Source organism: Clupea harengus, chromosome 12 (genome assembly GCF_900700415.2).
Source record: "Clupea harengus chromosome 12, Ch_v2.0.2, whole genome shotgun sequence".
NCBI lineage: Eukaryota > Metazoa > Chordata > Actinopteri > Clupeiformes > Clupeidae > Clupea > Clupea harengus.
The window spans coordinates 6,147,901-6,159,961 of NC_045163.1; the positions used below are offsets into that span (position 1 = coordinate 6,147,901).

Here is a 12,061-nt window from a genome sequence, read left to right on the forward strand (position 1 = left end):
TGTATTTTAAAAAATTATATGAGTTTATGTACAATGTTAACTGTTGCAAAAACTAGAGTTCAACTATACTCCTTTAGAATGGATAAATGACAATATTAATGCAATATCATATTACTCTGTACTAAGGAATGCAACTGCGCACATGCACAGAAAAGATGTTTTTAATAAAGAATATATGTATAAATATATGACAAAATATATTTAATTAGAATGCTATGCACCCTTGTTAGAGTTGTTATGGATGTACTTTAAGCATATTAGTTCTACTAGAGGAAACTTCCCATAACATGGAGAATGTAGAGGCTTTGTAGCTATTTGATCTTGTTTTCTTTTCTTTTTTATTGTTATAAAGAGAGGCAAAACAAACATGAAAATGTATACAAGCCTTTTGATCAGATTCATTCTGACATGAAGATATGTATAGACCATGTACCCTGCACACCAGCTCAAACCATTTACAGTAATTAATAAAGAAAGATGTGACATATAGAAAGTGGTGTGTGTGTGTGTGTGTGTGTGTGTGTGAGAGAGAGAGAGAGGATGGGAAAAAAAGCATGAAAGCTTTGTAGAATGTTAGTCATGTTTGTCCATTGAATAGGCCTAGTCCATTGAGAAGAACACAAATTGTTGAAGCAATATAGATGCTTATAAACTGGTTTCAACTTGAATTAAGTATCAGAAGCCAACTACAGAAAGTCTACATGCGTTGTTTCCAAAGGTCAAAAGGGCAGCATGATGCATTGGGGACTGCGTGAACGGGATAAACAATCCATCCTGTAATGCTATTCCCTTTGATGACCGTGGGGGGCGACATCATATTTTCCCATTTTAAATAACCTTGCCTGCCACTGTGTTGAGTGTGAGGTGGGTTAGTGAAAGAGTGTGAGAGAGGAAAGCGTGCTCTGCAAAGGGTTAGTGTTTTGGTCCGTTAGCGTGAGTGAATGAATGATTATTTAGCGTAAAGGGTAGTTTAGATAAATATATATTTTGTTATAAGTTACTTGCTTACCTTCCAACGTCGGACTACATTTGTTCATTAAAACAGCTTATTGAACTGAATCAACGCGTCTAGTAGCAGCTTCCAGCTAGCAAGCAGTCTGAATTCGATTAACGTTACGGGTGCAGTTGTACCAGATTTCGACAGTTTGCAGTAAGGAATTCGTTACAATTTCTAGACATGTCCGTGAGTAGTCAGAAGACCACCAGCCGTGCCATTCCGTCCACCAGACGGGTGACCATCAGCGATGCGGCCCATATGCCACATGATTACTCCACTACGCCTGGGGGGACTCTGTTTAGCACAACACCAGGAGGTAAATAAATAAACAATGCAATTCTACAAATCACAGACTGCTTGTGCGTCAGGTGTGGGTGCTCATATATTCGCTTATTATCTCATTATTGGTCTACGAACTAAAGTCACGACAGTTGCACTGTCGAGATACCTATGGTGCTGCAGTCTTGCTTCAAGTTATTGTGACTTGCATGCTAATTTGCTAGTCTCCTAACCTAGCTATATTAGCTTGCTGGCTAGTGTTAGCTCTGTCGCTACATTTTGGTAGCCACAGCATCTCATTCTCATGCAACCATAACGGCAAACCTTAGACAGTGTTAGCCAGTGTTATAGTTGCTGGCCCTACGTTATCAGACTCAAGTTATTATCTCGAGGAAAATGTGGTAGGGAATTTTGAATGTGAATAAACACTTTTGTTTATATGATATAACACCTGCGACGTGTGAGCATTAAATCGCAGAAACGTCAGCTAGCTGTGCACGCCTGCGCAAGTGTCAAACACGAGGCATTCCAGCGTAAACAAGTATCTACTGACGTAGTCAAGAAATATCTCGCAGTAAGAAAATAAAGTTATAGCTACTGATTTCTCTGCAAGACCACATGTTGTGTACTTGCATGCATGATCAGCTAATACTACATAAATTGAGTATAGGCTGTTGTTTTCCAAGCCCCATGTGACCAGTCCGTTAATCTAAACAAGGAACTGGCCAGCTCTTGCTCAATAGAAATGCCACCTTGTTTACTTACAAGGGGACCAGTAATGCTATTTCAATTATATTTAACGTTAGCCACGGTCTGTCACGGAACTCTCACTGTGGCATATCCATCACTGGGTTACATTCTGACATTAAGACTATGATACATTTAAATATATTTCTGACACCTCCTGGAAAATCCTCCCTGTTCTGCATAGTCTTTTAACTGTAGCAGGAAATCTCCTCGTGCAAGCATGTGACACACTGTCAGAACATCCTCCCTTCAGCGTTCAGAAGCCCTCTTGACATTAAGGCAGTTTGTTCGAGAGCTGTTTTTTTTTTTATTAACATCTTTGTAAAATGTACTATCAATCGTACAGCCATCGTACACGCATTTATTCTATTTTCACACATTTTTAACGTAATCTCCATATAGATAACTAAAAATAGCTTTGGCATGTGATGTTGTGCACCAGTTGGCTTCCAATGGACAGAGGATGTGTAGTGGGTGTCAGTATGGAATCAAGTTTCATATCTGCTGCCCTGCAATGACATTGTTCCTGTTCCTCAAAATATACATCTGACTTGCAAGCGAGAAACGATTAGCAAACTACAGAGCCATCATCAACAGGATGGTCGGCCATGAAGTTGGCCTTTATGTCTGGGAAGCTTTTCAAGCAGCTGGGCTTGTTTGGATTATAAACGGGTGAAAGATAGGGAATGGGTTGTCGTGTCCTTGCACGTTTTTTGTCTATAGCTAGAGTACAGAGTCAGACACTGTTTAATCACAGAAGAGAGCATATGTGGGCCAAGGATACGGCACCATGTGTGGGAATGTTGTCAGTGAATTTCAGCTGGTCTAATAGGGCTGCTGGCCTTCCTGACCCTTACCCTTCTGTTCTTCTCTCCTTACGCACCCGGCCTGGAGGCCTTGCCTGTCCATACACACTTTTTTAAACCAGTGATAAGAAAGTACACGGTTAAAGTTAGTGTGAAGGTGACAGTGTAAGCTTTGGTAGGTCTCACAGGTGGAAAAAAAAATCAAGCAGCTTTGGGCGTGTTGCGCCATACTGATCAGAGATGGGCTCAGTGCCAGGAACGTGTTTATGTGTGTGGGAGATTAATTCACTGCTTCTGCACCTGACTTTGAGGGAAAAGGTTGGGCTGATTTAAAAGCCATTTTCAGATAATGTGCGTCGGCAATGCTTGCACTTACAAGGCCGGAAAACAAAACATGTCTGCAGCATGGTCGGCACTGAATAAATCAAATGCTCTGGCAATAAAAGAAAAAAAATCTGTCATCTGTGGCTGTAAAAATGTATTTCATTAATGCCGAATGAAATTATTGAGTGGCCTACTTGCCTGTCTACCTATTTACCTGCGTGCACTCTGTCTGTGCACTCATTGTGCCTGGCCTGAATATCCCCCAAGGCACATTGCTAAAGCTAGTGAACTAGTCCCACAAGAATGGCAGAGAAAGTTGCAAAGGCTGTGTACTGAAAGTCCTCCCTAGTTAACAAAAACAAACTGTCTGTGAAGTCAAGAAGTCTGTGACGAGATAAGGACGAAAGGGTCTAGATGCCAAGCTTAACCGTTAAGTAAAAGCACCCACCCCAGGGACTGGAAGCCAGGCAGTTGTTGGTTTGTAGTTGGTGGTGTGGCTGTTAGCATAATGAGCTATAAGCTAGCTCTTTAACCCAATGCAGTCCCAGCAGGTCAGGAGGTAACGATGGCAACATCTGAGAGAGTTGAAGGGCGTGTAGTATTTCTGTTGGACAGGTAATTATTTGGCTTGATTTTGGGGGAATTTGTTATTATTATTATTATTATTATTATTATTAAGTTGTTGTATTTTATCAGATGCAAAAAAAACAAGAACTACTACATGATATCGGCATTATATATCTGCCATTGGTCACCTTGCTCTCTAGATCGTCGTCATTGCCATTGAAAAACCCATATTGGTCAACGACTTTGCATCACGCAATTTTTGACTAAAGGAATCTTACGTGTGTGTGTTTGTTGAATGCACTCCTTCAAGAACTGGGTCTGTCAGGACAGTCATGACATTATTTAGTTTTTTTTTTTTATCTTGCCCACACTTATCTGAAGCTGTCAGTGGTGATACACTTTTTCTTGCTGCTTTGTTTATACCAAGTACATACCATTAAACCTTTTCCAGGAACCCGCATCATCTACGACCGGAAGTTTCTCCTGGACTGCCGTACTTCCCCTCTGGCCCGCACACCCCCCTGCTGCCTCCCTGACATTCCAGGGGTGACCAGCCCTGCTGTATCCACTGCCAACAACGACACAGCCCATACCAAGCCGCCCCTTAACAATAACTGCAGCCCCCCTGCACACAAAGCTGCAGGTATATTTAAAGGGAACTACGGTTTCCTGTTGTTACATGCACTCATTTGGGACTGTTGAACACATTATTTTGCTATGTTGACTTTAAGGGCTTGCAAGTATATACTTTAGGGCTTGACTAGGGCCTGTGTGTGTGGGTGGGTGGGTGTATAATATATATATGTTAAGATGAATAAATCCGTTAAATACTTAGCTGCACTTCTGTTGTACATGTTACACAAATTGCAGTCTTCAATGTTTTCTGTTTTTGTGACTTCTGTTTTTGTGTCTTTTAAAGGGGAAGATGCCCAGTTTGAAATGGACATCTAAACCCCCCCGACCCCCCCCCCCCCCCCCAGATCAAGAGGGAGATGATGGCTGATGAGCCCCTTTTTCCATTAAGAAGACGACTGTTCCAAAAGACACCGTGCAAATCAAGAGGTGTCCACCCTCTCCCATCAACGTTTAAAATCCAGTGTTGACCTAACGCTGCAGTGCCTAAATGCTGTATTACTCTTCTGCTGTAGGTGTCAGGCAAGTTTCAGTATCGTCAATGACATATCATGGTCACCAAATACTTCTGCTGTTGAGACCATCTTTTGCAAATGCATTTTCTGCTCCTGTTGAGTAACAGCAGAGGTCATTTGGAATGTGATGGTGGAAAGTGACACTGTGGGATTACCTTCTCTGTAAGGTAATAAGCATTATACAGAATACTCTGAAATCTCAACTCCTAAGCGCCATTGCCATCTTGCACCTCTTTGAGAGGTCTTTTCTAGAAAAGGCGAAGTTTCATTGAGGGCCCTCCCTAATGTCTGGGCAACAATGCCTTTTGTATTAATGATAATCTACTTATTTTTGTTCTTTTGAAAAACATTTTTCACAGTGTCATTCATGAGAATGTAATATGCCTTTTTTTATTTTGTAAATGAGGTGAATCTCTCTGGTCTCTGGGACACCTGGCCATGAAGAAAAAGTGAAGTGAAAATAAATAACACGAATAAAAACAAACAAACAAACCAAATGTTGCCTCTGTGCTGTGTCTAGTTCAAAGATGCACTTATAAACTCCTACATACCCCATCATCCAGTATAGCTGGTTATGATTTTGAGTCAATGAACTAACAGCACATTTTCAGCTTCCTATGATCTGACTCAAAATGCACTTAACTGTTCTACAGTGTCATGCAAGAAAAACACCTCACTTCTCAGAGGAAAATGTACACATGAGATGGTAAGATGGCTAACTTGTTGGGTATGTCTGCTAATCGCTTGATTGTGAATATAACTCTTATATGTCTAAAGCAAGGATGCAAAATCTTTTTTTTTTTCAGAAATAAACTACTTTGTAAATGTATATAATAAGAACGTTTATTAGCTTTGTCATTACATTTATTTACATAATTACACGTTTTCACACACAGGAAGGAAATCTGTTTAAAAGGCATTGGGGTTAGTTGTGTCATCTCTCCTCCAACTTCAATAATTCCAGAATTGTCCAGTTCACCACTTAGTACATTCTCCTTCTAATGTCCGGTTCGAGGTCGAAAAACATGAAATACCACTGTGTTGACACCAGAGTCACGCAGCCGAAATAAAGCGCTATATGTGTCCTTTCTTGGTAGACACTCCCCTTTTCCTGTAGGCTGGTGAGAGGGATCAGTGCTTATTTTAGCAATTCAGTTAGGCTGCCAGATGCCACTAAGAACGTTATGGCATTTGGCAAAACAAATGAGTCTGCTTTTTGTAGATGGTCAATAGGGTGACTAGTTCCTGAGACTATAGATGACCCCATAACTACCAAAGTGCAGACGTAGTTCCACCATTCTGTAGAGACGGATAGTGGCATTTTTTTTAAGTACTACTGTGTCGTCCGTGAACGACGAGAGAAGTCAGAGGCATCCACACTCCTCCACCACCATGTCCTCGTGGTTATTCATGGCCATCTCTCCGTTGTCGTAGTACAGCATGGAAAGTGGGCTGAGTCGAGTGGGCACACAGGATGGACAGGCCACCCGGTCAGGGTGGTGCAGCCTCAGCATACTCTAGAACATAGACAAGAGGGTAACATGTTAGAACAACTCAACATCAGTCAGGTCAGCCAATGAAACGTAACATCAAATTAATGGAAATATGTTTCCATAAGACTAGGAGTGCCCTTACCTGCATGTAAGCGTGGTTGGTAGGCGAGAAGCTTTCATCCAGAGGGCTGGGACAGCTTCCCTCGCAGCGGAATGCGTTGTAGCGCTTTGGATGTACAATCCAGTCGCTCCAGCCGATCTGCTCGAAGTCCACCCACATGTCCACCTTTCTACACAGTGTCTTCTGCTGACCCCCCGAGGAGAAGATTCCAGGCGCCCTCGCCACCCCTGCTGCTTCACGCACCATGTCCCGTGTCTGGTGGTTCCTCTTGCGACGGCGCCCTGCAGCATGTCCGGGGTTGTTCGTTCCGGCCCGATCCAAAGCAGCGTACTTGGACCGCTCAGCTGTGTGGATCAGTGTTGGCGCCCATTGACCAGCCATCTGCTTGTGTTGAGAGAAGACCACCATCATGACTCTGTCAGTCGTGGAGTGATGCACGCTCTCCTGATCATCACCTTGCACCATCTCTCCCCTCTCCTCCATGCTCTCCACTGGCTCTCCCTGATGCAGCCAGTACCTGAGCATGGCGGTGATGTTGAACACTCTCCAGGAAGAGTGAGAGGCTCCGTCGCCAGGTGTGGCTCTGAAACTTGCCAGGTGAAGGCGGCCCGGGCACGGTGCCTTATCACAGCTGCCGCGGGCGTGGTAGATGTCCACTATTGCGCTCTTGGACTTTGAGAATGTAGGCAGCCGAATGCGCAGCTCAGATCGTTGCACAGGGTCGCTCGTTGAGATAGAAGAAATATCAAAAGTGATACTCCACCTCGTTCCAGTTTGACTGCAACCTAAATATACAACAGATGAAAAGTTAGAACACAAATAACAGGGCAACATTGCATTGCATCCACTGTATTAAACCTGGTACTTGGGGATCAAAAAGCCTTGTTTCACAGGAGGCTTCGTTCATGGGACGAGCCATCATTGATGTTGAAAGCCCTCACTGAAAGAATGTGTATTGCTTCGAACATTTGCTACAGACACTACGTCTACTGCGCAACAAATCGCCTGGACATGCTTTTTGGTTAATCGCCCATGTAGACTAAATCCAATTAAGTTAATTCGCTTAAATTATTAAACCGACTGTTTGGGAGAACACACAGTAATTAGGCTACGGCATCATTAAATAATAAAATGCGCACAAGAGACTAGAGCAGGATACTATAATATCTGGGCACAACACACGTTCGTTACGTTTTTAAAATATCTCTGAATATTTCAATAATATAAAGATATGCTTACTTTTGGCAACCAGACTCAGAACTGAGTCGGAGTCGTGAAGGCTCGGGTTGTCACTGTGAATGCCCCTTCGAGTGAGGTCAGCAGCCGACTGGTAGGCTTCTCCAGTCAGTAGAGTCCGGTAGAGGTGCATCATGTAGAGAGGGTATCTGCTCTGCTGGTGGGTGGAACTCAAGTGACCACTGCTGCCTTCGTGAGACCCCCGCATCCGTTTGTGGAACAAGCCAGATGAATCCGCTGTAACTCCACCAATCCAGTTCAGGAGTAGCGCCAGGATGACACACGTTCCCAGGACGAAGCGTTCCATAATTCCAGTTCAAGTGTATTCCTCTAGTTAGAAAATCAGGCCAAGAGGTCCTACTCCTACGCTCTGCTGGAGAGAATGATGATGCTGAGGACTCTGTGGTCCCATTAGGATCATTTATACAGAATTGTTTCCTTTTGATGGTCTCAGTCATCTCTCTGCCTTTTGAAGTGCGCCTTGTGATCCACGGGCATTCATAGGGGTGCATGTGCCAAGGTCGTCTTGAATCGAAACCAAGCCGTCTTTTGTAGTTCAGAGGTGTGAAATCATTAATACCTTGGGCCAAGGGCTGTGTATTGAAGCTTCTTTGACACAGTACGTAAACAATAATATTAAGCAAGCAGATTAGTCCTTGCGGTTATTTGATTAATGGTGGGGAATCTGTTCGTATGTGTAGGTTAGTGTGTCCATAGGAGGCTTGGGCCTAATGAAATAGAGGTTCTAATTTTATTGATAACTGTTTTCACCTTATTAAGGAGATTGGGAAATGAGGAAACAGTAACAGGTGGGCGTTTAGTGTCTTAATGGTTTGTTTTTGGTGGAAAACTCACAATCATTGTGCTGTGGGTGGCAAGGAATCGCAGTTGTTTATTCAGTCTGTCCGCTTTTTGCTTTTCTTTTATGTATTTACAAGCAATTTCCCACCCGCATCAGACTGTATATTGTCTTAAGACCCGCTTGTTCGTGGGTTGAGGGTAACATTCTGATATAACCTAGATTAAGCATATAAACAAATGGCTATAGAACACATGTTGTTGTTCGCTTTCTCACTCCATAGTGGCGCATAGGCCATCGATAGCGAACAACACATGGTTTGGTTAATTTCTACACAATCTCGTTATGGCTATAATTTGACAATTTGCAATTAAAGGACCCATACACAAAAGCAACGAAAAGATTAACGCCATCTTTATCCAGTCATTAAGTCAAATAAAGTCATGCATATCAAGAACGTATCAAACAACAGCTTTAATTGCCTCTGGGAAATATCCATGCGTCATGTGGAATCATCAAAAGAGGGAATCAAACGATTTGTGATTAAAATCTAATCTTTCATCTTTACAGAACTCAATTACTAATATCTTTATGGCTGGTATAGGGTTGGATCTGGAACGGGGATATGGGCCCCACTCAAAACTGTTCAACTCATGTTTCTTTACGTTGCACATGCGAATAATTAAGCACATTATTGTAGATTCCTTTGATAGTATAGAGTAGAGTAATCAACATTAGTCTCCTGGACACCATGTATAAAACACATTCCTTACGCAGTTCAAAGGTTATTAGGTCAATTATAGTGATATGGGGTGTGATTCCAAAGTATTGGAACACTACAGCTTCACAAAATATGCTAAAGCCTCTGTTTTGCTTTATTCAGCATACCTATTTTCTGAGCAGTGTTCGTTATTTTGCTCTCAAAATGAACGGCATGGGAATATGGCAACAAGCGACATAAATTAGTTTTAAAGTTGGGAAACCAGGAATACACTTGAACTGGGTTTGGTGTTTGGAACACTGAATTGAATTTATGCTTAAAAGTTGTGTTGATCACCCTTTGATGTCTACCTGTTTTATCCTCGTTTTTTATTTTATTTAAGATAACCAAAACATCTTATCAATAATTGTCAGACTACGATTTTGTTTTGTTAAGTTTTGGCAAGAATGTTGCACCAACTTTGATTTTGTACATATTATTATGTTTCTTTTTATCCACTAGTGGGCGCTATATGACTATTGTACAAGTATTTCAAACAGCGTCGAAGAACATAAACGGCTTTGATTAGCAGTGATATAGGTGTGAATTCTTGAACCTCGTTTCTTCGATATATCTTGCTCCGTATAACGAGGGACGTTGAGTCTTAAAGCGGGGTTTTCGCCCCTTTGGTGAGTGGGAGTGAAATAAGATGAAAATATAAAAAATATTCTTCCTAGAAACCATGAAGCTTTTCATCCTGATCTTTCCAGGTCAAGCATCAATATGTTTTTGTACATTACCTGTCGATGCAATGGACACATTGCATGTAGGCCTACTCGTGGTCTGAGAAGTCACTGTCGTATCACAAATCTTTTCTGACATGTGCTAATGTGAGCTGGAGTATGTGGGTGGTGGGTGTGTATTCGGGGGCTTTATTATCTAATCTGGTTGGCAGGAACTCAGGCAAAAAAAACAAAAGAAAAAGATAACCACACTAATTCATTGCACTCGCGCAATCCCCTTCTACTGATTTGTTAAATAGCCTATGTATTGGTAATCAGCATCCCCAACCATAAATATCAAACTTGCAAATACAAAAATACACTTGCGATTCACTAAATAAATAGTACTGTCATGTAACTGTGATGTTCAGTCATTGTTTTACCTGCGTCATATATTCTATCCAAGGCCTGCGATGTAGCTCCACCTGCAAGACTGGTCAAGATATTCATCAAACTTTTTTGGTTCGACAAAACAACCTTTATGGTTTTCTTTATGTAGTGAGAATAGTAGGCCTAATGATAGATAGATGGATACTTTCTTAATCCCGAGGGAAATTGAATGATTAAAAGTAGACTACAGCCCAATATTAATCATGGTTAGGCCTTAGGAACAAAATTCAAATGCAATCTGATGATTATGAAGTGCTGATGCTGATTGTTCATTTTGCAGAAACATAATTTAATTTCGAACAGGACCATTTTTTATTTCAAGTTTTCTTTCTTTTAATTAATTTGAATAGTCCCCGGGATTTCTGAGTATATTAAGGCACGGCTGCATTCATATGTAATAACCCATTTTCGAAAACTTTGCCAATAGTCCTGTCAGTTGCCTCAAGCGGAAAACCAAGTCTCAATATCATGGACAGACGTCAGAGATGGGCTATAGGCCTACAATATCATTGACTTGACAGTAAGCCGTTGATATTGCCTTACACTCTAAAAAAATACTGGGTTTAAAACACCTCAAGCTGGATTATTCTCAACCCAGTGCTGATTAAATAATGGAAAGAACACAGGTTTGGTTATCCCAACTCAGCTAAATTGGTTGCTATAGTTTAACCGCGCCGCTGGATTATTTGGACGAACCCAACGCTGAGTCAGCCTAGCCCATCCGGATAAGTTAACGTTGCAATTTTACCATACCTGCTGGGTAACTTTTTAGACCAACCCAACGCTGAGTTAACCGATTCCTGACAGATAGGTTCATTCGGCAACTTCAACCCATATGCTGGTTCATATTACAATGCTAAACATAACATTTGTATAATTTGAAAGTCAAACACTTTAACAGCTTAAGGTCCAATCTATTATCTATAAACTGATATTAAGATAATACTAGGTAAATTAGCACTGGCGTAATATCGACAGAGCAATTACCCAGGGGCCCACGGTGGTAGGCCCTATCGCGAAACGACCGTATCGCGCAGTCTTCAAACTAACCACTCAACAATATTACTAAAATTACTGGAAATGTTGATAACTGTACCACCTTCCTGCCTTATGTATAGGGCAATACTTAGCCTACTGGGTTGAGTCATAAACAATTTGTATGTAGCCTATTTTTATTCGTCCTTCTCGAAATGTTCCGAAACTGCATTTTTTATTAAAAATACATATTACTTCTACCCACTACTTCCTCAATTTGGTTGCTTTCTTTTTCAAAGTTATGGAGAATATACACTTGGGAAATACCAATTTGTTTGTCCAATGATCTTGCTCTCTGTAATTTGTGATCATTTGCGTGGACGTCGTGACGTACATTTTACTCAACGGTTCAACCTTTTAGCAAGAAGCAGTGTTCTTCAGCAAACTATCGATAGCCTAAATAAGCCTCATAAATAATGTTCAGCAAGCCCAAACAAAAAAGCAGCGCTCAAAAGAGGGAGGGAACAAAAGAGAACAGATTGAGTAGGCTACTATTAAACTCAAGTTGATAAATCTTGTTTAAGGAGCAGAATGGGTCAAGAAAGACTCCGATGATTGGCTTGGGCAGACTTGAGCAGTAGGTTTACGTAACGTTGTTAATGGCTTTGCTATACCATATGAACTTCTATTGGGTGAG

The 12,061-nt window shown here is 41.5% G+C and overlaps 2 protein-coding genes across 2 annotated transcripts; one reads left to right on the forward strand and one right to left on the reverse strand.

The window, feature by feature from the left end:
- The first annotated feature begins 817 nt into the window (after positions 1-817).
- On the forward strand, positions 818-5,365 carry eif4ebp1 (eukaryotic translation initiation factor 4E binding protein 1). The gene is made up of 3 exons (XM_031577665.2): positions 818-1,313; positions 4,172-4,363; positions 4,640-5,365. The coding sequence occupies exons 1-3, from the start codon at positions 1,178-1,180 to the stop codon at positions 4,669-4,671; spliced, it is 360 nt and encodes a 119-aa protein (XP_031433525.1). The 5' UTR covers positions 818-1,177; the 3' UTR covers positions 4,672-5,365.
- Positions 5,366-5,689: 324 nt separating this feature from the next.
- ndr1 (nodal-related 1) lies at positions 5,690-8,308 on the reverse strand. Its single transcript, XM_012842507.2, has 3 exons — positions 7,722-8,308; positions 6,504-7,267; positions 5,690-6,385 (listed from the first exon to the last, which is right to left on the reverse strand). Exons 1-3 carry the CDS (start codon positions 8,023-8,025, stop codon positions 6,233-6,235), a joined length of 1,221 nt encoding a protein of 406 aa, XP_012697961.1. The 5' UTR covers positions 8,026-8,308; the 3' UTR covers positions 5,690-6,232.
- Between the last annotated feature and the right edge of the window lie 3,753 nt (positions 8,309-12,061).